General features: G+C 40.1%; 1 protein-coding gene across 4 annotated transcripts in view; it reads left to right on the top strand.

Moving 5' to 3' along the window:
* Window positions 1-214: 214 nt before the first annotated feature.
* STARD3NL (STARD3 N-terminal like) overlaps window positions 215-27,723 on the top strand; it is a 64,772-nt gene continuing 37,263 nt past the window's right edge. Inside the window, exons 1-2 of one of the 4 annotated variants that reach the window (XM_066272151.1) lie at window positions 215-353; window positions 21,430-21,696. In XM_066272151.1, the coding sequence (XP_066128248.1) occupies window positions 21,472-21,696 (225 nt within the window). In that variant the 5' untranslated portion in view covers window positions 215-353; window positions 21,430-21,471. Of the gene's footprint in view, window positions 354-389; window positions 521-6,526; window positions 6,630-21,041; window positions 21,194-21,429; window positions 21,697-27,723 lie in introns of those variants that run through there. The other 3 variants (XM_066272152.1, XM_066272153.1, XM_066272154.1) reach the window with 3 other exon arrangements.

The following is a 27,723-nucleotide window of genomic DNA, read 5'->3' as shown; positions in this document are numbered from 1 at the left end:
GGAAAGTCAGCCCGCCCTCTCTCGCTTTTCCGCCTCGCTTACTGGGCAGTGGATGATTGACAGATTTACTCACCAATAAGTGAGTCCGCTAGGTCACTGAGCTGGGTCTTTGGTCCCCAGAGTGAGAGGCGGACTCTGTGCATTCACGTCAGCGTGTTGACGTCACGGGCCGGGTATCCGAGGAGCTTAGGGACGGCTGGCTGCCTGGGGTGGGCTGCAAGTCGCCTGACCTTGGTCGCGGGCCCCGCCCTGCGGAGCACGCCTCTCCGCTCGCGAGCGTCTCCGCAGGCGCGGCTACGGGGTTGCGGCCCCGGGGCCTGCCCGGGGTGGCCGGGCCGGAACCACCCGATGAGGTAGGCTGGTTTCTAGTCACCCTATTTGACAGATTGGAAAACTGAGTCACTCGGGTCAGATGCCTTTCCCGGCGCTCGCAGGAGACGCGCCAACGGAGGCCAGAGCCCAAGAATCCGGTTCTGCTTGCTGAGCACTGTGGCGACCTGCGGAGAGGAGGATGGGACAGGCAAGCTGTGTTTATCAAAAACAGTGCATTTGCATCCAGGGCTTGGGCTGGGATTCAGGGATGTTTGCGGGAGCGAGGTCTCCATTCCTCCACCCTGCAGATTTTGAGGAGCCCTGGGTGGGTCCAGCCTCATTCTGGCGCCCTGGGCCTTCCAGAGCGACAAAGAACGGTGACTGGAGTAATGCTTGGGCTATACAGACAAGTGTCACCGGCCTCTTATTCATCCATAAAAGCTGTGTTCAAAACAAAACAACTTAAAAATTAAGCACAAGTCATGAATGTACCGGCCATGGTTTTAGGTAACTGCTTTGCCCACTCATGGGCACCTGGCCATGTTTTGAAATCTCAGTAACATGCTTACTTTGGTTTAGGGTAAGAAAGGGATTTATTCTTCTCTTTTAGTTTAAATATGAGTTAACATTGTGAACTTTTCTTACCATTCTCTTAATGTACCAATTGTTCACCATGTCATTTTGTCTTTATTTGGTAGATGGAATCACTGAATTCATCACTTCACTCAATTAATTTGGATACATTTAGCAAGATAACAAAGTAACAGGTCTAACCTTTCTAATATGCTAGAATTAGTTCAGTTTATCTCAGAAATCTTGAGAAGGATTCTGAAAGATAATTCACATATATACACTATCTACTCATACACCCTCTTATTCTAGAAGCAAGATCTCACCAAACAAAACTGATGGTACTGTTCTTTTACTCATAAAGTAAAAGTGTGCATCATATAATACTGCATATGCATAAACATATATTTTATATTATCATAAAGGATTGATTTTTTTTAAATCTTGGTGTCTCAAATATTGAGCTTTTAAAGACTATTATTGCTTAAAACTGCATAAAAGAAATGAAACTAAAGTTGCTTCCAGGGACTTTTTCTAACTTATGTTAACAGAAGAACGATAATTATTATCATTTGAATTTATTCTTTGGACGAGTTTATCTGATGAGTGCATCATCTATTCCACACTTTGTTTTAGGTGTTGGGGACAGATTGTTGAAAAATTTAGATAAGGTTTCTGTCCTCAAAGGCCTCATTATATTTTGGCAGACATACAATAAACATGTAAATAAAAATGACTACTTTAGATCATGATAAGTGCTAGAAAAAATATTACAGGGTAAGGGACTAGAGTGTAACTGGTACATGGGGGGAAATTTGGGTATGGTGGTCAGTGAGGATTTCCTTGAAGAAGTGACAGTTTGAGCAAGACCTGAATGTTAGAATGTGTCAGCCATAGGAAGATCTGCTGGAGTTTCCCAGCAGATATGCAGAAGAGCTAAAGGGAAAATGTACTTGGCAGATTCCAGAGGTGGAAGAGAAGCTATGTGATTGGAGTGCAGTGACTCTCAGGGAGAGTGAAGTGGGGGGGCAGTGGTAGGAGATGACACTCAAGAGGTTGGCAGCAGCGGGATCATCTGAACCCCATATAAGAATTGCAGACAGGCAAAGGAAATAGGATTTGTGCATTGCCAAAGCCCTCTTTGTATTCTTTAGTGACACTCATAGACTCAAACCTGCTCTCTGCTTTATTTTGAATAATTCATTACATTTTTTTTCACCAGAGGCCGTCTTTCTTAATGAAAAAATGTCTTCTTCCCTCAAGCATGTGTCCCATGATGTTTCTTCCCTGTTGATTGTTGTGATGTGCAGGAACTTGAAGCTTACACTTATCTTCAACATTTTAGTTTATCCTTCCTACTTCCAACCATGAGTCCTCTCTGGTATCATCATTATGTGCTTGCCCTTTGGAAAGCACTGGAAGTCAATCCCTGCTCTTCTCAAAATTGAGTAGTAGGAAACTACATTGTGAAGTGGACAACTGTTTCCCATTGGAACTTTTATTACTGAGAGAGACTTAATTTCTTTTATTTAGTGTCTACATTGTGCCCGGTACATGATATACATTTTAATCCTTCCAACCTACTGAATAGTAAATATTATCTCTTGATGGGAAAGGAAACTGCACTTAACGCCATCCAACTACTATAGTACTGAGGAAGCCTAGGTCTGAACACTCCGATTAGCCGGCCCCCAGAGCCTAATCCATGCTACTCGCTGCTTCCCTGTGCTGTGACAGCTGATACAAATCTCTATTATTTCAAATTATATTTTATGAAATGGCATTTAGAGATTGTGATTCAGTACTCCCAGCTGGGGCTATGGAGACCCAAAGATGTTTAGTGATTTTCAAGACATAACTGACACCAAATTCTCCCCCTGCTGATTCTCAGGCTAGTGATTTTTGAAAGTTTCATCACGGGATTTCTATATACATATAAAATATAGCATTCAACTATATAAACTTATAAAGTAAATTTTTAAAAGATTCAATAGTGCTGCTTGGGGGCTAAAATATTTGTTTTATTTTCTTTCCCCTTTAAAGCATTAAACAAGTATAAACTTTCTGGATGAATCTTCGGCTTCTGTTAAAAAGTGATTTCAAAATAACTTTAAAATTTAAGTTTTATTTCACAAATCTTTGAAAGAGAGTTTAAAGCTATTACTGTTTTCCCAGCTTTAACCTTATGCTTACAAGTGTGCGAATCTTTTTCATTAGTCAGATTAGAATGATGTTAATGGAATTAGCACCTTTTTTCTTAAATGTTGGAGATTTAAATTTAGGCAAAAGAGAGCTTTTGATCCATAAGCCATCTACTGTGTGTTTTGACCAAGTATCTCTGCCCTTTAAGATCATGCATGCAACTAAGTCCACATTCTCAAGATCCGACTGTCATGGTTTGGCCTCAGATCATAGTGCCCTTCTTCCACCATGAACCCAGTGCCCAAACTGGACTGCTGGCCTTTCCAGCTTCAGTGCCATTGCTTGTACTCTGCCTGCAGCTTGGAATGCTTTCCAGGTAGACAAATCCAGGCAGCCAGCATCCTAGCTTTCCTGCTGCATCCGTCTATGCTGGTCTCTCGATGAGATATAGACTGTGCCTCTTTAATGGAAGCCTGCACTTTCACAGCACTTTGGGGAGACATTCTCCGTGGCACAGGTTATCAATCTTGGTGTCTTTGGTAGCGCACTGTTTTATTTGTGGGTGTTCAAGTAGATGTTGGCTTGAGCTTAAAAGAGACTTAACAATATGTGCTATACACATGGTTGTTCAAACAGCTGTTAGCTTGAACTTAAAAGAATCCATTTTATACATGCAAAGTGTTTATAGATTGTAGAACCCTTTAGTTTTATTCATGCTTTTATTATCTCATCTTTAAGAGAACCTCTAGTGTGTTTTTGGCTCTGATTCAGTAGAACTCTCTCCTGTTTTGTTAGGGTTTATACAGTTACCAAGGTGTCCCTTTAGAGCAGGGGTCCCCAAACTTTTTACACAGGGGGCCAGTTCACTGTCCCTCAGACTGTTGGAGGGCCGGACTATAAAAAAAACAAACTATGAACAAATCCCTATGCACACTGCACATATCTTATTTTAAAGTAAAAAAAACAAAACGGGAACAAATACAATATTTAAAATAAAGAACAAGTAAATTTAAATAAACAAACTGACCAGTATTTCAATGGGAACTATGGGCCTGCTTTTGGCCAATGAGATGGTCAGTGTCCAGTTCCATATTTGTTACTGCTAGCCGTAATAAGTGATATGACGCGCTTCTGGAGCCATTCACTGGAAAGAGTACTGTACGTGAGTGCCACCTCTGTGCTTTGCGGATGCATCCTGTGCTCCTCTCACTGACCACCAATGAAAGAGGTGCCCCTTCCGGAAGTGCGGCGGGGGCCAGATAAATGGCCTCAGCGGGCCACATGCAGCCCACCGGCCGTAGTTTGGGGACCCCTGCTTTAGAGGAACTCAAATCTTTAGGTTCTAAAGGTTGAAGGGAGATTGTCACAAATAAAAATCAATGCTCTGTGTTTATGGTGTTGACAAAAAACTTAAGAGCAGTTCCACTTTTTAATATTAAAGATGAGAAAACTGAGGCCCAGAGAGACTTGCCAGGGGCCCCTGCAGTGTGGGGCTGAGAAGCCTGGTCAGGCCCTCAGGTTTACAGTGGGAGCTTGTGCAGGCCATTGCTGGCTCTGATATCCTATACCAGATCTCCTGAAAGTCTCTACAAGTGTCATTTCCAGACTGTTTTGCTTGCTTTTCTTGTGAGTTCACCTGATCTCAGAACAGACTTCTTGTAGTAACTTGAGGCCAAAGCATGACCTCTAACCAAGGATCCCTGACCAAGCTGTTTAAGCCTCAGGACCTTCCTGGGCAGGTGTTGGGGTAGTATCAGATTTGATAGGCTCTTTAGTTTAAAACCCTTCTGCTTCTCCTCTCATTACAGTCTTCCAAAAAATATCCTGGGTGTGGTGGGTGTCCTCAGTTAGTAAACTTGGGAGTTTGGAAAAATTTGGTCTAGTGCTTTATAAGTTGTGGTAATCACAGGTTTCCATGTCCCATATTTTCCAAAACAAAATAATTTTCAAATACTGTGTGTATTGTCATTTGCTTTTTGTTTCAGGAAAAATATATTCTCATAATTATTCTTGACTTAATCACTTGCGTAATGAATTAATAATGTGGAACCAGAGAATTTTAAGAACAGTTCCCTATTTGTATGGTAGTAAAATTTATCAGAGGTAACACAGGGTGCTTGGTCTTGAGCTATTAGATATTTTTAATAGGTGGAAACACCAGCCAGCCCTTGCTTTTGTTTTTATTGATAATAACTAACACAGGGCTTCCTCCATGCCATGTGCTGTCTAAATACTTTTGTGTCTGATTTCTCATCCTCAGCATGATTGACATCTTGAGCTGGACAATTTTTTGTTGTGGGGCTGTTTTGTGCATTGTAGGATGTTTAACAGCATCCCTGGGATACACCCACTAGATGTCAGTGGCACCTCCCCAATTGTGACAACCAGAAATGTCCCCCTGGTCCCCAACACCTTGAGAACCCCTGCTTCATATAAACATTTATTCCTCCCAACAATCCTCCTAGTTAAGTTATATTGTTATTGTCCTCATTTAATAGGATGAGAAGCTGAGGCATAGAGAAATTAAGTAAGTTGTGTAAAGTTCCACAACTAGTGAGCGGTAGTACTAGATGTGAAACTAGGCGGTGTTCTTTGTGAACCCTGGCCCAAATGCAACCAGTGCACACCGGCACCAACTGTTAGGGATCTAAACATCCATATGTGTGAACGGAGCAAAACAGATGCCAACAGGGCCCAGGTGGGACTGTAAGTAAGGGAGGTGGCTGGGGGCAAATGGGTGCACTGGAGAGTATTGCCAGAATAACCTGTTTCTAGAAATCTGGATTTTATTCGTGTGTAACACTCTCATCTTTTAATATTGGAAAATAATTTTATGTTTAAAAAACATCATTTATGATGTTTGAACAGACACTCTCACCTAGATGTGGAGAACATTTGACTCCAGGCCATCAGCTTACAGTTTCTTCTAGGCAGACTTGGCAGCAATGTGCCTCTAGAGAGACGTGTACAGTCATTTGATTCTGTGTGTAGGGCAGTATTTCCCTTCTTGGAGGCTCCGGAAATGAGGGTGGCTGGGATGGGGCTTTAGGACTAGAAGTGCTATCTTTTAAGCCAGAAGAGAGTGGAATGAAGCCGGCCGGCCATCGTCTTGGACCCCAGTGCTCTGCTGCCGGTCATCGTCTTGGACCCCGGTGCTCTGCTGCGGGCCATCGTCTTGGACCCCGGTGTTCTGCTGCCGGCCATCGTCTTGGACCCCGGTGCTCTGCTGCCGGCCATCGTCTTGGACCCCGGTGTTCTGCTGCCGGCCATCGTCTTGGACCCCGGTGCTCTGCTGCCGGCCATCGTCTTGGACCCCGGTGCTCTGCTGCCGGCCATCGTCTTGGACCCCGGTGCTCTGCTGCGGGCCATCATCTTGGACCCCGGTGTTCTGCTGCCGGCCATCGTCTTGGACCCCGGTGCTCTGCTGCCGGCCATCGTCTTGGACCCTGGTGTTCTGCTGCCGGCCATCGTCTTGGACCCCGGTGCTCTGCTGCCGGCCATCGTCTTGGACCCCGGTGTTCTGCTGCCGGCCATCTTCTTGGACCCCGGTGCTCTGCTGCCGGCCATCATCTTGCAGACTCAGTTGGGAAGTTCTGTGCTTTCAGGTCCTTTAACAGCATCATTTTTTTATTTTATTTTTTATTCTTTTTTTCTCTCATGACCTCTACTTGTCCAGGTGCTAAAATAAATATTTTACAGTACGTTGAGAAAACAAATTCTAGAATTCAATGGCTGTGTCCTGGAGGAATGAACTGCAGCCAGACTTGACTTTGTAGACAGCCGGTAGACGGCTGAATCTGGGCGTAACTCTGACTGACCGGCCTCTGCGTGTATTTCAGTAGCAGAGAGGTGCACGCTGGCCTTTGAAGGGTTTTCCCTTTCCTCAGAACCTGGCTTCTTTGGTTGAGCCTGTGTGCTGTCTGCTGCTGTTCTTGGTGCAGGAAGCAAGCTCACGCTCACGTGCTGACTTTCCACAGCCCTATAACCTGTCCGCACTGTGGCCAGCTGCACTTCTGAGGCTCCCACCGGGCAGCCTCTGCCAGATCCTGGGTGGCTCACTGCTCCAGGACATGCTTCTGCTCCTGCTGTCTCCAGTTCCTCTGGCCTGCCTCATCCTTTCATGTCTTCCAAAGTCATGCTTTCCTCTTAGACTAGCCTTTTCTGGTCACAAGAACCTCAAGTTCCATCTTCTGTGTATTATAATGATCTTGGGCTTTGATTTCTAATTATTTGTATAATCATTTTACCTCCTTTAAAACTGGGTTCTACTTGAGTATAGGGACAGAATCTTTTCTCTATTTTTCCTACAGCTGCTAGTATAGTGTTCTACTGTGATAGATAGTTAATATACTATCTATTAGTCCATTCGATTGGCTAGGTTCTTACTCATTTAGAGAAAAGTTTCTTTCTCTTTTTCTATATATTTGTATCAGTTTATATAGTGTGATGGGGAGTGAATTCACTAAATAGCATTCCCAATATGTTTGCAAAAAGGATGACCAAATTAATTGATTTGGGAAGGTCGTTGGGCTATTTTTATTCTATTCTCATTTATAGTAATCAGAGATTAAATATTCTTGGTTTATATAATATTTATTTAATATGAGAAAACTCCAGACATGTGTAAGCTTGCCTAACTTCAGTTAGCAAATACCCAGACTGTAGGTTTATATAGTGGTATTTGTAATTGATGAATTTTACAAACAAAATAAATGTTTAACACACATGGCCACGCATTTCCCTAGGTGCCAGGAATACAGAAGTATCTTCTGGGAACATTTATTATACTACTGAGAAAAGGACATGTGAACATACATGAAATACATGTAAAAGAATTACAGGTGCTGTTAAAGAAAAATATATGGACTATATATTATACTAGTGATTTTCAACTTCTTTTATTTCATGGCACACATAAACTGATCACTAAAGTTCTGTGGCACACCAAAAAATTCATTTTTTGCTGATCTGACAAAAAATAGGTATAATTTTGATATGTTTACACTAGACAGGTGTTGTGTTGGCTGTTGTAATTTTTTATTTGACAGTCTAAGGGAAATAAGTCAGTGTCTCTGACTGAATAGTCATGTATTCCATATTTTAAAATTTCTTGGAACACACCTATTGAAAATTGCTGTATTATACCAGTGGGTTCAGGAAAAGTTTCATTGAAGAAGTGATACTTAAGCTTCCTTGACCAATGAATGGACAGGCTTATAATTGCCAATAGTTGTTTGGTGGTTGGAGGAAAAGGCACTCCAAGCGAGGCAGAGAAAGTATTAGGGTAAAGGTATGGATGGTGAAACCTGTACAAGGGAACTAGAAAAATAGCTAGAGGACCAGGTATGCAGGAAATGGAGTTTTGAGTAGAGAGAGGAAACGATTCATTTCAAGTTTTCATTTTAGAAAAACTAGCATAATACCACTATGGAGAATGTTTTGGAAAAGAATTAGACTGAATAATTGGAGTAATGTGAATGAATGATGATTGGGAAAACCAACCGTGGAAGAGACCAGTGAGAGATTTTAGGGTAAATGACATGGTCACCAATTTTGCATGTTTGGAAGATGAAGTGAGCAGCAGTATCAAACGTCGTAATGATAAAAGCTGTAAATATGATCTTGACAATTATCATTGGTTAATTTTTCGTACCTTAAAGATTTCAAAGTGTTTATAGGTAGTTATATATTGTACACCAATCACTGTATTTTTGAGTTATTTATTATTTCCTTTTTGATTTTGTAATTGCTTATCTCTTGTTAAAAAAATTGAGCAGATTTTTTGAGAGTGGAGCTAGTTTTAATCCTTCATTCAGAACCTTATGATTTTTGTTGTTTTTTTTAACAGAGACAGAGAGAGTCAGAGAGAGGGATAGACAGGGACAGACAGACAGGAACGGAGAGATGAGAAGCATCAATCATTAGTTTTTCATTGCACATTGCAACACCTTAGTTGTTCATTGATTGCTTTCTCATATGTGCCTTGACCGCGGGCCTTCAGTTTGACCACGAGCCTTCAGCAGACCGAGTAACCCGTTGCTCGAGCCAGCGACCTTGGGTCCAAGCTGGTGAGCTTTTGCTCAAACCAGATGAGCCCGCGCTCAAGTTGGCGACCTCGGGGTCTCGAACCTGGGTCCTCCACATCCCAGTCTGATGCTCTATCCACTGCTCCACCGCCTAGTCAGGCGAGAACCTTATGATTTTAAAGAGATTCTACTACTTTTGTGATATCCTCTGCCTCGGTAGCATGTGCTCCAAGCACTTTTGCATTATTATGTATTATCATTCATAATTTGTTTTCTGGATATATTAATTAGTCTGTAGTTGTATTGAGCCTTCTGTTTATGTGATTCTGTTTTCTGAAGCACGAGCTAGGTTGATAAAGTCATCCAGTGCTGATCTCTTGAGGGCCTGGTTTCTTGTGTGACCACCCAGGAAGTCTATGAGAAGATAGGGTACTGATGTTTGTTAGCTTTAGGCATCAAGAGTTTGAGATTTCCTTACCTGTCACATGCACAAAGCTGTGGAGCTAAAAACCTCATTCATAGTAGAGATTAGTAATTTTTTCATGAACTCTCTGCCGTTCCACATATTTGTGGAGTAAATAAAATAGATATCAGTGTGCAATTCTTAGCTCTTATAGTACATGTCCAGATTCAGTTTCTCAATATATGTTTTAGTTTGCCTCATAAACTATGAAAACATTTGTGTGCCTTTATTTAACCATCTTTAAATCTTAATATGTCTATGTTATATGTCAAATAAGAGTTCACTAACATTTTTAATATTGCTATAGAAATAGATCACTTAGAAATTGAGTTGCTAAAGGAAGAGGTTTGGGCTTGGAAGATAAATTAGTGTCTGTTAGAGGAGTGGCTTAAAAACACCATAATATATTTGTTTTCTGCTTTAATTTTTTCCAAATCATTGATGATAATTTCTAGGAAATCTAAATGTTGAAGTAGATTGGCAAAAGGTTAAATTCTGTATATGGGTATGCAATTACTTGAATTGCCAATATTTACAGAAATTAGAGGATGAGACAAGACTAGTGACTTGTAACTTTAATAGAGAGCCTTTAATAATGTGGAGGAAGAGGGCAGGCAGGATGTATAGCAGTGAAGAGTGAGCACATTTATCAGGATACAATAAAAACTTGTTACAAATGTAAACAATGCTAGAAAATATGATATCTAGAAAATGGATATTTTGGGGAAAATCAAAATAATATATAGAGATATTACTATGTATTAAACTTCCAAATTCCTAAATAAAAGTAAGAGAAAGAACAGAAGGAAATACTGTTGAAATGTAGGTACCAGCGTAGTAAGTCAGCTGCTGAAGACAACACACGGTGTGCCCGAGCCTTGATGGACGATGCTCTGTGAAGAAATCTGTTTCCCTAATAAGTGTCTGGGAAGTGTTTGAGTACTTATGTATGGAACAAGTGCAGGACAAATTTCGCTTTTAAACACTTAAAGTGATACTTGTATACATGTTCCCTGAAGAAGTGAGCAAACTAGACCCCAGACCATTGTACAAGGTATATTCCACTGTTTCATTTAAGCCTTACAACACAGAAAGACCTTCTTAGGTGCTTGACATTGGCTCAAGATTCAGATAGAAAGACTCCTGTTTGCAGTCACAAGTACTTATAGAAGTCTAACTTCTACATTCAAATTTCTCTTTGTGTTTAGGTGGTTTAATAGTGCTATAAAAGGCAGAATGATGTGAATACCCAGAAATCTTATATAGGTTTTCCTTTTAATTTGTCACAGCATCTCAAACAGCTGTGCACAGAGGAATTATTATACAAAGATGTGTACAAAATCCATGTCCATTCTCTTTTGTGAAATTATTTAAGAGGTTTTCTAGGGTAACTCTGGTTCCTTACTCTGTGCTCTTATGAGTTCATACTCATAACAAAGTTAATAATTTTTTTTTTTGCAGTGAAAATGAGGGATTGTTTGGTTAATTCCAATATGCAAACAAGGAAGGTGAAAACTACAAGAAAGGAAGTGAATTTTATATATGTCTATGTAGCTGTTGTTGTTCCAGGGTGTTCATGGCTCAGCCTTGAGCCGAGTGTAGCTACTGGTTTAGCAACTTAATAGCAGCTCTGAGAACTCAGGTACAAGATATGCAGAGGCCCAACTTCCTTAATAACCTCCTGGTTCTATTTTAAGTTACTCTTTTAGCAATTTTCATTCCATTCATTTTCATTATCAATATTATACACACATTATGTTTAAATATATTTATTTTGTATGTATGTTTATCTATACTGGATGGATGGATGGATGGATGGACTGAGCAAGCAAGTCCATTCCAAAAACTTCCTTATGTCCTTATGGAAAACATAACTATTTGTAAGTTAAGTTCTGTACATCATGGCACTTACCACTTGTAAGGTATTTTTCCCCGCCGAGAAGGAAGGAAGGAAGGGGCCAGAGCCACGAAGTGTGGAATAACAAAAGGCTTTATTGAGTACTGAGCGCTCATCCCACCCAGCGAGGTTCCCTGGCCCCGAAGAAAGAAAGATGGAGGAGATGGAGACCAGGGAAGTCGCAAAGATTAAACCGCGTGGGAGATATTTAAAGGGTCCCTCTAGGGAAGTCAAGCTAATATGACGTGAAATCTCACTGGCTGGCAGACGGTTGCTTTTTTCCAAATGGTTCCTGTGAAGCCTCTTTTGGCGTGCTTGGTTGTGGGCAGTCCTAGCCAAAGTTTGCGACTCTGGGTTCCCCACGTGACCATCCCCCATTATCCACCCACCTTACACCACTCAGCACTCTAGCATTCATCTCCTAAAAGTAAAGGTATTCTTTTACTTAACCAGGATTCTAAACCATAATCCACTTCCCAAATGTCCTATGTAGCTTTTTCCTTTTTTTTAAATTCAAGATTCAGTTTTGGCTTGTAATTGCAGTTGATGACTGCATCTCTTTATGCTTTTCTAAGATTGAAAGCAGCCATACCACTTTTTCTTCTCTTTGTTTTTGTTTTGCTTTTTACCATGTTGACTTCTCTGAAGCGTGCATGATAGCCGTCTTGAGGAATGTTCCACGTGTGTATTTGTCTGATTGTTTATTTATGACAAAATTCAGATTAATGTATTTCTTACTGCATTACATCAGAAGGAACATAATGTCAGCGTTTTTCAATATTGGTGATAATATTTAATTATGAGGTATAGGTGGTGACCTCCAGATCCCTCCATTGTAAAAGTATATTATCTCTTAATGAAAGTAAGTAATCTGAGCGATAATACTTAGAGACTATAAAGATTCTATTCCCTAAAAACCTTTTAATAATTTTTAGCATCTTTTAAAAATTGTTGCTTAAATCAGTTACTTCAACTGAGGGTTACAAAGAGTAGATTTTTCTCATTTTATTTCTTCTACCTTTTTTATTGGACTTTTTATTTTGCCCCTGTAAAGAGAACTTCTACTCCATCTCTCTTTTTTATAATACTACTGTGGACTTGTGGACCTTTTAAATTTTTTCCAAACATAAATTCCAAACATTTCTGCCATTACTCATTTTCATGTTCAAGTTGTCTCATATTGGCATACAAGAACTCCTAAAGACATCTTATACAATTTTTTTCAGATGACTATGGCTCTTTGTGTCTTCTTTAAGAAATCTTTGCTTTACAAAAGGTTTTAAAAATATCCTCTTACAGTCTTTTAGTCTTATTTTTTGCATTGTGTGAATTAGTGTCTGAGGTCTTTTCTTTTTTAATTTTGATATCTGGTTGACCCAACATCATTTATTGAAAACAAACCCTTTTTTTAATCATTGGATTGCTTCAACATCTTTGTTAAAAATCCAGTGATCACATTAGTGCTGGTCTAATTCTAGGTTCTCTGTTATGTTCCATTGATCTAATTATTGATTCTTATGTTAGTTTCACACTTTTCTCTTTTTTCTTTTTTTTGTATTTTTCTGAAGTTGGAAATGGGGAGGCAGTCAGACAGACTCCTGCATGCACCCAACCCAGATCCACCCGGCATGCCCACCAGGGAGCGATGCTCTGCCCATCTGGGACGTTGCTCTGTTGCAGTTAGAGCCATTCTAGCACCTGAGGCAGAGGCCATGGAGCCATCCTCAGTGCCCAGGCCAACTTTGCTCCAATGGAGCCTTGGCTGCGGGAGGGGAAGAGAGAGAGAGGAAGGAGAGGGGGAGGGGTGGAGAAGCAGATGGGCGCTTCTCCTGTGTGCCCTGGCCAGGAATCAAACCCAGGACTCCTGCACACCAGGCCGACGCTCTACCACTGAGCCAACCGGCCAGGGTCACACTTTTCTTTACTGAAGCTTTACAGAGTCTTTAAGTTAGGGACTGTGAGCTCTCATTGTGTTGTTTTTCAAGATTGCTTTGGGTCTTCTCATTTATTTGCATTTCTATACGTTTTATTTTATTTATTTATTTTTGTGACAGAGAGAGGGACAGACAGGAAGGGAGAGAGATGAGAAGCATCGATTCTTTGTTGCAGCTCCTTAGTCTCCTTAGTTATTCATTGATTGCTTTCTCATATGTGCCTTGAAGGGGGGGGGGGGGGTGGCTGCAACTGAGTGAGGGACCCCTTGCTTAAGCCAGTAGCAGCTTTGGGCTTCAAGCCAGTGACCATGATGTCATGTCTATGATCCCAGACTCAAGTCAGCAACCCCGTGCTCAAGCCGGCGTCCTCAGGGTTTCAAACCTGGGTCTTCCGTGTCTTAGTATGACGCTCTATCCACTACACCACCACTTGGTGGGGCATATTTCTGTATGTTTCAGAATTGCCTTGTCAATTCTACAAAAGATCTGATGTGATTATGAGTAGGACCGAGTTGGATCTGTAGGTCAATTTGGGGAGACTTTAAATATTAATAATATGAATTCTTCATATTCAGAAACAATATATATTTCCATTTATTTTCACATTCTTTAATTTCTCTAAGCAGTGTTTTGTAGTTTTCAGTGTTAGGACCTTGTGTATTTTTGTTATATTTATTTCTTAGCATGTTCTATTTTTAATGCTAATTTAAGTGCCACACCCTTTTTTGTCTGTAGCTTCGTCCCACTCCCAGAGTGAAGCTCGGAATGAAGGGACTGGTAATAGGTGAATTACAGCATCCTGAGTGACTTTGTTGCTTTTTTTAGAAAAAACATAGAGCAGAAATAATCCTGGTGCAGTATAATAGAAGTCCTTACAGAGCTCTGTGTACACTGCTCTCTGATCAGTGTGGTGGAAGAGAGAGTAGGAGAAAGGAAGAGCTTTGCTAAGAAAGTGACCTTGGATTAAGCCTTACAGAAAGAGCCATAGAGATAAGGAGAGTAGCACTCCATGGAGAGAGCAAAATACAAACAGGTTCCAGAGAATGTGAATTTTTTTTTCCTTAGGAAACTGCTTGTGATGTTTAGTATGGTGAAGTGTACTAGAAAACTAGACAGAAGCTGGCCCTGTGCTAGATTAGGTAAGATCAAGGGGTTTGAGTTCAGAAAACTATTTAATAAATGATCTCATAAATGTAATTTGCTTCTCTAAAAAACATTCCGATATTGGGTGAAAAAAATTTTTTTGTTTAGTTTATCAGTACATTTATTTTTCTCGTGTGCCATATGGTTATTATTTGTTTGTTTGTTTTTGCTCAATTTTCTAACTGAATGTTAAGGATTTCATTATGTCTTTTATCATTTTATGTTTGTTTTTCTTATTTTTATTGATTACTTTTAGAGAGAGAAAGAGAGCATTCATTTGTTGTTCAACTTAATTGTTCATTCATTTGTTGCTTTCCTTAGTATGTGCCCTGACCGGGGATCAAACCTGCAACCTTATTGTTTTGGGGATAATTGTCTGACTGAGCTAACTGGCCAGGGCCTAAGTTTTACTTTTAAGTATTTTTGATATAAAGAAGTTTTTTAATTTTTATGTATGAGATGTTTCCTTCTGTAGATTTTCTTAGAACTCCCTCATTTCTAAAATCATCTGTTCTTTTATCTACAGTATCTTCTACTGTATAACCCATGTAAATAGTTGTTTTATTAAATTTTAAAGAAAAACTTGAGTGTATTTTGATTTGTCGATTTCTTTCTCCATGTTCTAGTATGACTATTTGATAATTATATTCTTTTGCGATTGAATTTGTATTTATGATCTGTAGATATTTTTTAGTTTATACAAGTTTTTCTTTGCAGAAAAGCTTAGGAAAGTATAGGCCAGAAGGTGATTTATAAGAAACAAGGTTTCCTTGATCTTCAGTGCTTTTGTTTTTTTAAATTGAATTAATGCTTGATATTTGGTAAATTTCTTATTCCAGTTCAGGTTTCTGACTTATACTGAGAAGTAACAATGTAGTCTCTGGGTTGATGTGTATGACCGGCACAATCCTCTCCTGTTTGACTCTCTAGTTCCTTGTCTCCCAAGGACTATCAGTTGCTCGTTTCTCTTCAGCTTACCCTGTTGTTTTTCTTTTATCACTAACATATTTCCCTACATCTCTTTCAAAGCCTGGAGAATAAGAAACTTAAGAAAGACACATTTTTTATAAAGTGGGAGATTGTAGATATCTGTGTGGAAATGAAGTCCCACAGAGTTTGAAATTATGCCAGTCCTCCCAAATTAAATATTAGTTAAAATCTAATAATTTCAAAGCTTTTTACCATAAACAAATTGTAAGTTGTGTTCATGCATACTTTTGAAATGCAATGAAATGTTTTAATGGGTAAACAGAAATATCTGCCTTTTATTAGGTTTAGTTTTTATTTATGAGTTTGACTTTGGAATACATTCTAGTACAGGCTTCCTACTCATGGGAGCTGTTGTGAGGCTTAAATATGTAATTAAAGTATGTTCAGTATTCAGCACTGTGCCTGAGTCTTCATATAAAGAAACTTGATTTTTTATTCTGTTAATATATGATATACAGTTTTATATATTACATAGTAATATGTTAATAGGTCAGATTAGTTTATACTTGTGTTCTTGTGTAGTGTGTCAGTTAATGTCAGTATTATGTTACCTTTAATGATAAGATAGCTCTTTTTAATGTTCTGGAACAGCTTATAGGATTTTATTTATATAGTATTTCAGGTTTTGAAATACCTTTCAAATTCTTTGACTCCAGTTTCTTTGCTATAAAATTCATTGTCAGTTTTTCCCTTTTTCTTTGGTTCATTCTATTTAGGCCATCTCTATCTGCCAAAGTATTGACTTCATGATTTCAAATGTAATTAATTAATGTAAAGTAGCACTTTCACTTTGAAACATAATCTCTCCTTGAATGATACTTCTATTCCTTTTTTAATCTCTCTCTCCCGAATCTAGATTTGCCTATTTACTGTTTTAAAAGATCGATTCTTGCCTGACCAGGTGGTGGCACAGTAGATAGAATTGTCTACCTGGTACCTGGGTTTGAAACCCTGAGGTTGCCTGCTTGAGCATGAGCTTGTCAGCTTGAGGCTTGAGTGTGTGAACATAGACATGACCCCATGGTTGGTTGGTGGCTTGAACAAAGGGTCACTTGCTTGTCTGGATTCCCCCAGTAAAGGCGTATATGAGAAGTAATCAATAAATACCTAAGTGCCACAACTACAAGTTGATGTTTCTCATCTTTCTCTCTTCTTGTCTATCTCTGTCCCTGTCTTCCTCTCTCTCTTGCGCATGCACGCAAAAATATTTAATTAAGTAAATAAATGCGTAAAGGACTGATTCTTGGGTCTATTTATGTATTTTAAATTGTTTGGTCCCTGGTCAGTTGGCTCAGTGGTAGAGCATCAGTCCAGCATGTGGAAGTCCTGGGTTCAATTCCCAGCCAGGGCACATAGGAGAAGTGCCTATCTGCTTCTCTTCTCCACCCTTCCTCCTCTCCTCTCTCTCTCTCTTCCCCTCCCATAGCCAAGGCTCCATTGGCACAAAGTTGGCCCGGGCACTGAAGATGGCTCCATGGCTTCTGCCTCAGGTGATAGAATGGCTCCGGTTGCAATGGAGCAATGCCCCAGGCGGGCAGAATATCGCCCCTAGTGTGCATGCCGGGTGAATCCTGGTCAGTCGCATGCAGGAGTCTGTCTCTCTGCCTCCCTGCTTCTCACTTCAGAAAAATACAAAAAAAAAATTTTTGTTTGTGGAAATGTTCGTCCATCTACAAAAGTATAGAGTTTTGCATAATGAATCACATTTTACTTACCCCAGCTTGGAAAAATTATTCTCCTCTTAGATTTATTTATTAAGTATAATCATATTTTTTCTTTTTAATATTTCCCTCCATGGGATAGTTATTGTTTTTGTAACTTTATTATTTAAATGCCCTATTCTTTAATTTTATTCTTTATTTAAAATATAATTTCAAAGAGTAACTAATTAAAGCACTTTAAGGAAGTGAATTTGAAAATAAGCTTAAATTTGACAGCTTTCCACTATTTTTACTGTCATTGTTTTCTCAACAGGTTACTTAATTTTTAATGTATTTATTGGTTATTTTAAAAATACTGTTATATCATAAATTTCTATTTTGTACATTGTTGGTTCTGTATACAGTTCCTAATTTTAAGCTGTTCAGTACTTAGATGCATAGCTTTTCTTACGCCAACCCCACAGAGGATCTCAGAACCAAGAACTGAATACTTAATACTTCCAAAATTATATCTGGAAAATATCCAGGCTCTTCCTCAGAAACAAACAGTTGTAGTCAGTTCAGCAGAAAATTTTGAGATCGTGACTCTGTGGCAGTCTCTGTGTTACAGATGGTGGACAGAATTCAGTCAGTGTTTGTTTTGTGCCTGCTATTTACTCTGGAAGTTCCTGGGGGCACAGGGATATGTAATTCAAACTTCAGGGCCTTCAAGGAGCACAGCAGCTTAGCAGGAGAGACAGGGGAGTAAATGGGTAATTAAGGCACAGTGTGGAAAACAGTACTATTAGTGGCATTCCCACAGCCCTAGGGGAGCTTGGAGGAGATACATGTGAGCCTGCCTGCGGGGTTGGCTGTGGGGAGCATTTCAGGGAAATCTTCCTGAAGGAATTGACACTTGACCTGAATCTGAAGGACATGATTAGGATTAAGTCCTCTAGTTGTAGAGTAAATGGGGCTTTTGGAAGTATCTGTCTCTTTATACATTAAAAGGAAACTTTCTCTCATTTTTAAGATTTCTCTTTGTCCCAGAGAGAGTTCACTCTGATTAGAGTCAAGCTGCTCCGAGCAGTCTGTGTTTTGGGTAACTTTGTTATTGAAGTTGTACAAATACTGTAAGTTCCAGCTAATTAGCAGTTATATGCAAACGTGAAAAATTATGTAAGGATTCTTCTTTCCCATGGTAGGTGTATACCACTGTATGATATCAGTTTTTAGTTTGAAATGGCCTCAGATTCCTAGGGTTAGTAACTTTGTTCTTTTTTATTCATGAGACCTGTGCTCAGGGAAGGAGAAATGAGTGAGACTGAGAAAATGGTGTGATTGCCTTAGGATCTAATTACTGTTTCTTCCTAAAACAACCCTGGGCTTAAATTGTGACTTCATTGAATTTTATGTACAATTTAATGACTTTAAGAATTTAAATAGATTTTTTTTTTCTGAAGTGAGAAGCTGGGAGTCAGACAGACTCCCTCATACGCCCAACCAGGATCCACCCGGCATGCACAGTAGGGGGCAATGCTCTGCCCATCTGGGGCATTGCTCCATTGCATCCAGAGCCATTCTAGCGCCTGTGGCGGAGGCCATGGAGCCCTCCTCAGTGCCTGGGCCAACTTTGCTCCAATGGAGCCCTGGCTGTGGAAGGGGAAGAGAGAGACAGAGAGGAAGGAGAGGGGGAGGGGTGGAGAAGCAGATGAGCGCCTCTCCTGTGTGCTCTGGCTGGGAATCAAACCTGGGACTTCCACATGCCAGGCTGATGCTCTACCACTGAGCCAACCGGCCAGGGCCTAAATTGATTTTAAATACAGTTATTAATAGATCATTAGACTGCCTTAAAAATGGTCTGTATTGCAGTTTCTTAATGTAGCCTGTGTTATTGCAGAAATACACCTGTGTTCATCCAAGTTCAGTTTAGAGACTAGCTCATAGCTCATCTCTCCTTTTTCCATTCTGAAATGTGTATGTTATCACAGAAAACATATTGTTTACATTTATTTTTACTTATTGTTTCAGAATTAACTTAAAAGTCTAACAGATAAACTTAGTATCTTGCAAGCTTTAAGAGCAGCTGTGCCTGACCTGTGGTGGCGCAGTGGATAAAGCGTCAACCTGGAAATGCTGAGGTTACCGGTTCGAAACCCTGGGCTTGCCTGGTCAAGGCACATATGGGAGTTGATGCTTCCAGCTCCTCCCCCACTTCTCTCTCTCTCTCTGTCTCTCCCTCCCTCTCCTCTCTAAAATGAATAAATAAATAAATAAAATTTAAAAAAAGAGAAGCTGTTCTGGGAAATAAACATACCATTGATATGCCTTCTACTGGGATGGTGTTGATCTCATTGAGCAGAAATTGTGTAGAAATAATTTCAATTTTTGGAACTTTATATTTTCTTTTACAAAGCACTGAAATGGACTTCTGTTGAGCTTTTCAAAATACTTTGCTGATTCGCTACTCTGAGGAGGCAAATTGAATGACTGAGATGCGGTATCTACTGTTGCCCAAATGGGTTGAAAAGGGAAGGAAGGGCCTCATAAAGTCCTGGGACATCTGGCTAGGATGCTAACAAAATTACATTTGAACATTAGTTCCTCTTGTGAAGATAACATGTGCAAAATAAGAAATTAGAAATAATATAGAGAAAGTAAAGGGAGGAAAATATGTTAGATAATCAGTATTGACATCTAATATATTGAGTAAGTACATTCTTTTAAAAATACGGTTTCTATATTTTAGAATTGTGACCATAGTATGTGTATGTGTGTATTCCCTTTAGTATCCAGATTTTAATCTAGTTATTATTATAACACAAGCATTTTCCAAGTTATTATAAATGCTTTGTAAGTATATATTTTAATGAGTGTACTGTAACTATACCATGACTTACCTGATTCTTCCCGTATTGTTAGATGTTTAGTTGTTTTTTAATGGGGTTGATTATAGATATGTATGATAGTCTTTTTTGATAGTTTATTGAAAGATGGCCCATACACAATTCATGTATGTGTATATGTATTGTACAAAGCGCAGAGCATCTGAATTTTCCGTAAATGAACACACCGCCAAAACTACTGTGTCAGTCGGTTTTTACTAAGCGAGCGGAGCCACTTCTCTACTATTCAGGCCAGGAAATAGAACTTGACTGAGCTTGTGCCTGTAGTCACTTTTCCTGCCCTATTTCTCAAAGGTGGTCACTAAGCCCACTTCTAATGACCCATAGATCAAATTTTGCCTTGGAGGGCTACATTTAATATCCTTTAGATTTCCAGAAGTAGGGTTACTAGATGAAGAAGTATGACTTTTGAAGTATCTTAGTTCATATAATTAAATTGCTTTTAAAATGTCCTGTCATTTTATCACCACATTGTATTAAAATGAGAAAGGCCTTTTGTTTCTGAGTGTGGGAAGTGAGAGAAATGAAGGTTAAGTGTAAAGAGACAGAGTTCTGGACTGTGAATAGTACCAAATAGGATCCTATTACTTGAGAGAAATTCCAGCACTGTTTTCAAATGTTATTTTACCCATCTTGGAAATGTTCTTCTTTACCTGAGCATTGCTAGCACTGTGGCAGAAAGGAGGAGAGCATGATGGAGTGCACTTGTTAAGGTCTGGTTCCGTGACATGCAGGCTTCTGCCCACATTACATTGGCCAAGGAGGTTCTGCATCTTCAGACGGGAGTGTAACTGCTCTATCAGTGGGACATTTGCATGTTGCCTAACCTTCTGCAGTGTGCATACTTTCCTAAGAAGAGACCCAGAAACATGCCTAGTCAGTAAGAGATGATGGGGAAATGCTAAATTTGGTGTATTAGATACTTTTGGTGGAAAGCAGTTCCTCTTTAGGATACCAGTTTTTATAGCTAGTTCACACATTCTGGTTTCGTGCTTTCTGAGAAGCTATTCAGTTCATGTTTTCCTAGTTCACGGGTAATGACACAGAATGCAGAGGTTTTCTGTTGGCATCGCAAGAGAGCTGGCATGGCTTCTTCACCAGAGGCCTTCTCTAGGCCATCAGGCACATCGGTTTGTTATGGTTAACAGGCTGTCTTTATCCTTTACCACGGTAAGTTTGCATTCTTTTCTATACAGTTATTTTGTAGTTTTGTTAATGTTAAGAATTGCTTCTCATCTCACTTTCTCTTAGTGTCTTCATCAAGACATTAAAGTCTTTAGTTAAGGCATTCTAATGTTCAGTTAGAGAAATAGTTGCATGGTGGTGGGGATAATGCTGTGGTGTTAGGTGAGCTCTAGATTAATATGGTGTCTCTTTTTTATTCACTAAAGATCTCTTCTCTCTAGGAATGCTGACATTGGAAAAAGGCTCCTGTAAGCCCCTCCAGGATGAACTCCCTGCCAGGAGACATGGAGAATGCGCTCACAGGGAGCCAGAGCTCCCATGCTTCCTTGCATGACATCCATTCCATCAACCCTACACAGCTCATGGCCAGGATTGAATCCTATGAAGGAAGGGAAAAGAAAGGCATATCTGATGTCAGGAGGACTTTCTGTTTGTTTGTCACCTTTGACCTCTTATTTGTAACATTACTGTGGATAATAGAGTTAAATGTAAGTGGATTTTTTTTCATGACTGTATAAGAAATGTTTCCAGAAACAAAACAGTTTTCTTCTTTTTTCATCATTTCTATCTCAGTTGGTGAATTTCATTTCCTTTTTCTAGTGAGGCAACAGTAATCTTCTCCAGCTGAATTAGCCTTTTTTTACTGTTACTCTTTAAACCACACCTAGTTAACTTAAAATTCATTTTGTCTGGAATTTTGAAATTTGAATTCATGATGTTTGGCTCTATAACAAGAGTTGGCACACTACAGCCTGGGGTCAAATTCAGCTGGATTGATTTTATAATAAAGTTTTGTTGGAACACAGCCCTGCGCATCTGTTTACATATTGCCTATGGCTAGCGTTTATGCTTAGTGGCTGAGCTGAGTAGTTTTGACAGTCACTCCGGCCCACAAAGGCAGAAACGTTTATTCCCTTGCCCTTTTCAGAAAAAGATGCTGATCCTTGCTCCAAAAAAATGTAGCATGCTTCTGAAATATGTTAGATGTTGCATCTACCATTCTAATTCCCATATTTCAGATTTTTTGTGTATTTAGTCTTATCTTTTTACAAAGAGATGATTAATTCATATTTTATCAAAAATACTCTAGGAGCATTAGGAGGTTGTCTGTGTTTTTCTGGTTTATGCAGTTATTTATTTATTTATTTATTTTTGTATTTTTCTGAAGTTGGAAACGGGGAGGCAGTCAGTCAGACTCCCGCATGCGCCTGACCGGGATCCACCCGGCACGCCTACCAGGGGGCGATGCTCTGCCTATCTGGGGCATCGCTTTGTTGTGACCAGAGCCATTCTAGCACCTGAGGCAGAGGCCATGGAGCCATCCTCAGTGCCTGGGCCAACTTTGCTCTAATGGAGCTTTGGCTGCGGGAGGGGAAGAGAGAGACAGAGAGGAAGGAGAGGGGGAGGGATGGAGAAGCAGATGGGCGCTTCTTCTGTGTGCCCTGGCTGGGAATCGAACCTGGGACTCCTGCAGTTATATTACCAGATAATCGTTTAGGTCTGTTCAGTAGAATTATAACGCAGACCTCATATACTTTTAAGTTCTCTAGTTGCTACGTTTATTTAATAATAGTAAAAGGAAACAGGTGAAATTTATTTTTAATATATTTTATTTAACCCAACATATCTGTTTTCTCCCAAAGCCTTGGTTCTGTTTACATTGTTTTTTACAAACAGTAATAGGTAAACTCTTCAAAAATGCTTTCCTCCCAGCGAAACTTGTCTGTTCCCTTCATTTTTTATTTTAAGTGAGAAGAGGGGATATTGACTCCTGCATGTGCCCTACTGGAGTCCACCCAGAAACCCTTACCTGGGGCTGATGCTCGAATCAACTGAGCTATAGTCAGCACCTGGGGCCGACACTCGAACCAGTTAAGCCCACTGCCTACAAGAGGGGAAGAGAGAGAGGAGAGGGAGAGGAAGAGAAGCAAATGGTCACTTCTCTTGTGTATCCTGACTAGGGACTGAACCCAGCTGGGCTATGCTCTCTGTCCACTGAGTCAACTGGCCATGGCCAGGGCCTCTTCATTTTCAATAGTTCATTTACTTTCAATGAATAGTTGCAAAATCCTGGTTAGTAATAGTTATTAGCTATTGTTTATTATTAAGAGGTCATTATTTATTAGACATAATGCTAGATGCTTTATAAGAAATTTATTAAAATAGAAAAAAATTGAAAGGATGCTGAGATCCTTATTTGAAAATGATTTTTGATTTTGCCTTTTTATAATAAGAAAGAATCAACATCTTAATCTAAACTTTAATATTCTGATTCATAACAGCAATTTTAGTTTTAGACTCTAGACTCTTAGAAATTAGGGTCATTGGATTTATTTTTATTTGATCCTAATAGAGGAAGAAAACTCTTAATGAAAGCATATACTTATATTAGAAAATAACATTTGTTTCAGAATCATAGTAAAATGCAACATGAACCTACTATTTAGTTTCTGTTTATACATTTTTTTCTGTTAATCTAGCACTGTAGATATAATTATTTTTACTTAAAACCAAACAGGCCTGTGATATGACAGTACTTTACTATTCTCTTTTTACAAATGTGTTCTATATGTATATACATTAAAGAAAACATTTAAATTAATATCCTTAAGGAGTGATATATTTTCAAAACTAGCAGCTTTGTAATGAGAGGTGGAAAAGAAATGCATTTTTTAACAGGAAAGCACAGCAGTAGTTTGAAGGGAGCACAGAGTCAAGGAACTCATTGCCTTACCGCTAATGTCACTGCGTGCTTTTAGGTGAGGGAAGCCCCGGACAGAGTTGTAGTGGGCTTTACAGCTTTACACTTCTCTCTTCTCTGCTTTTTTTATTCCTTTGAAGTGAAATTGCCCACAGTTCTTGTTCAGCAGAAGCGATTTGTTTATATCTAGGCAGTGTGTTAACAAAGGAAGAAATCACCAGTCCCAGCAATTAAAAAGTGTGTTTTCATGTTCACTTTTCCACTGATTCCCAGTTCCCCAGTTATAAAATTAAAAGATCACACAAGAGCATATGACCTTTAGCAAGCTTTTTTTAAGCATTCAGTTTCTAGTTGTATTTTTTTTGAATTGTCAGTCCTGACCTGGGTTTTCCACTACATGCTGAACCATTCATTTTCTTTAGTTGTCTCTCTCTGTAAATCTCTCCTCACTCAAACTCATTGTTTTTTTAATGTCTATACATTTACGGAGTACCAGGGTACCAGCTTCTGATTCAGATGGTGCAAGAGCCACAGGAAACTACACGAGTTGTAAAGTTTAGCTGAGGAGACAGACATACATTGCCAGTAGTGTTGGTCTTTGAAAGAGGAAAGAAAGAGCATAAAGGTGCTTAGGCTTTCAGAAGCATATGGTGACCCAGCTGTTGTATGCAATCATAGCAACACAAAATACTTGGCTTTCATATATGCCAACCACGTTGGCCACTTCTCCTCCTTGCTCCAGGGAGTTGACTGGCACCAACCCAGCTGGGAGTGCAGGGGCTGGCGAGCCTGGAGAAGCCTTATACCGCCATGGTTTATTTTCCTCGGGAGACCTTAGTTAGGACAGCTGCTACTTGGGGCCAGCTGAAGGGGTGGTTCTGATTCTGCCTAGGGCCTCCTAGTATGCCCCTAAGTAAACTGACTGTCCGAATTGGACCTGGAATTCACTGTGACTTGAGTCTCCTGAGGACTTTGTTTTCTCTCCAAATTCTACTCCCCCAGGCTCCTTGGACTGATATGGACAGGGATCCAAAAAGCAGTGGAAGGGAAGCTGTTTTCCTTCTTAGCTTGGGACGCTTCCATTGAGAGTATGGTTCAAAAAGAGACCTTTATTAATGCTTACTGCCTGTTTTATTATTTTCTAACTAATGTGCTAGAAAGTGTCTGAATGCTTCCAGTTTGACCTAGCACTATCATGACCAGTTTTGTGGCCTTAGAAGGCAAACCATTAAGCTCTCTGGCCTTGCTCTTCAGTCAGTTAGCTGAGTTAATTCTTGCCTTCCTTGTGAATTCCTGTGAAGATCAAATGAAAGATAGATACAGCAGCCCCTTGCAGTTACAAAACTCAACACAGCTACAGACAGGTTATGCCATTTTTTATTAATAGAAGTCAGTTTTACTTGAAAGAGGGAAAGTTTTGATTGTTATTCTCTCACTATTTTTATATTTGTGTTTTGGGTATTTATTACCCCTCTGTTTCTGATTCTGATCTTATTACCCACTGTCATTAGGTTCTGTAGTTAAACTATGATGTCCCACGGCAACAGAAATCCAGATTAGGGGGAGGTCATTGGGTTGGAATAATCTGAGGAGTAGGTGGAGAAGACGGACTGTGCCCTGGGTATGGGAAGATGGGTAGAATTTGGCATAGAGAGATGAACTGACATTAGATTGTGGGAACAACAGGGAGAGGGTTTGTAGCTCAAGGCGAGCAAAATCACTGAGGCAGGATTGTGTGCTTATGTGTGTCTGTCTGTTTTGGAGGGGACAGGAGCTTGGGCAGCACAGGGAAGCTGCTATTACAGCATAGACTATTACAGTTCTTAGCTCTGTAGAAGTGTTGGACTGACTGTAATAGTTTGCCCTTACAGGTTCTGGAGCAGACTAAGAAGACATGGTTTTGAGTTCTTCCAGAAGTTAGTTACTCACTATATCATGACCTACCTGCCATATCCAGTTGGATGTCTAAATTAACATGGTCTCCCCAGCACACACACACCCCTGCTCTCCCCTTTCTCCTCCATTAGTAGACAGTACCCGATGCTCAGGCCAAAAGTGTAGGCTCGTCCTTGATTGATTTGCTTGTTTTGTAATTCTTACACCCCATACTCAGTCTAGAAGTAAGTTCTGTCAAATCTACTTCCAAGATCTAAAACTAGAGAGTGATTAGAAAGTAAGGGAAGTCCTAGGTAAACATCAGTTGTCTTCTTTAAAAGTATGTTCATAAGTTTTTTGGGTTTTTTTTAAATAAATAAATTTTTATTATAATGGGGTAACATCAATAAATCAGGGTACATATATTCAAAGAAAACATTTCCAGGTTATCTTGTCATTTAGTTCTGTTGCATACCCATCACCCAAAGAGAGAGTGTCCTCCATCACCCTCTATCCAGTTTTCTTTGTCCCCCTCCCCTTCCCCCTCCCCCTCTCTCTCCTTCCCTCCCCCCACCTCCCGTAACCACCCCACTCCTGTCCATGTCACTTAGTCTTGTTTTTATGTCCCACCAATGCATGGAATCCTGCAGTTCTTGTTTTTTTCTGATTCACTTATTTCACTCCGCATACTATTATCAAGATTCCACCATTCTGCTGTAAGTGATCCGATGTCATCATTTCTTCTAGCTGAATAATATACCATTGTGTATATGTGCCCCGTCTTCTTTATCCAGTCTTCTATTTTTTTTTTTTACAGTGATTAAAAGCCTTTAGGCAAACTTTTGGCCAATACAGCAAGAATCCATAAAAGAGTAGTGTCCTTAACATGTTCACCAAGTCCAAGTTCGCCCCATCACCATGCCAAATCCCTGAAATAGCAACCCAACCACAGTTCAGTCTGTTAGGAGCTGTCACAGGGAGCAGGAGTCCAGAAAAGTCCACATCCAGGAAAAGTCCGCATGGCACTGGAATTGTTGTCACCATTCTATACTTTGCAGCTCATGTCCAAGTCCCAGTGACCGCTGCTTCTAGCTGGTAATGATTCAGGTAGACTGGAAAAGCCATTTGCAGCATGCGTGGATATGGAGCTTCTGTTCTCCTCTGCCTAGAGAAATGAGACCAGGTTGCTCATCCCTGGAGCTCTGCGACTGGCATGGTAAAGAGAACCTTGGGATATACTAAGCTGGGTGGCAAAGGTAGATTCATAATAGAAGTTGGCAAAAGGGGGAAAGAGAACTCTAAATTAGGAGTAGGTCCCAGCCTGAAACATGAGTGCGGCACTGAGGTAGGAGGGATACAGGAAACACTATATATTAAGCAAAGCAGCAGAAAATAGGACTATCAACACCCACAACAGAGATCTTTGAGGGAATAATAAAAAACCTGACTATTCAGGCAAAACATAGTTAAGTGGCCCTTGTGCAAATGAGATCAGTTTACCTGCTTCTTGGAAGAAATACCCTAGGCTCGTCCACAGTGTCGTAGATGGGGCCGACGGCCCTGGGCACCTTCAGCCTTCAGTGGCAAACCCCAGCATTCTGGGCAAGGTTAGGTCATAGGTGGCTGGAGCAGGGCTGGAAGAGACTGAACCCTCCCTTAGAGGAGCGAGGGGGAAGCCTACCTTCCAGTGTCCCTGTTTCCTCACAGCAGAGGCATGTAAGCCTGGCAGGCTTTAGCTCAATGACCTTCCTTTCCACTATTGAAGCAGGACCCAGATGGCATCCTATGAGACCCCTTTGGGGCGTTGGAGCCTTTAAGGGTATATCCTAAAAGCTGGTAGTTCCCCTGATCTCTATTGGGCTTTTTCTGCCTCTAGGTATCTTAAAAGCCATGCTCAGAAGAACTCGCTGAGGGGTTTGAGATTCCCCATCTGCCTATA

This window comes from Saccopteryx bilineata, chromosome 4 (genome assembly GCF_036850765.1).
Source record: "Saccopteryx bilineata isolate mSacBil1 chromosome 4, mSacBil1_pri_phased_curated, whole genome shotgun sequence".
Taxonomy (NCBI): Eukaryota; Metazoa; Chordata; class Mammalia; order Chiroptera; family Emballonuridae; genus Saccopteryx; species Saccopteryx bilineata.
Note: the sequence above shows the minus strand (reverse complement) of the source record. Positions and strands in the feature narration are given on the sequence as shown.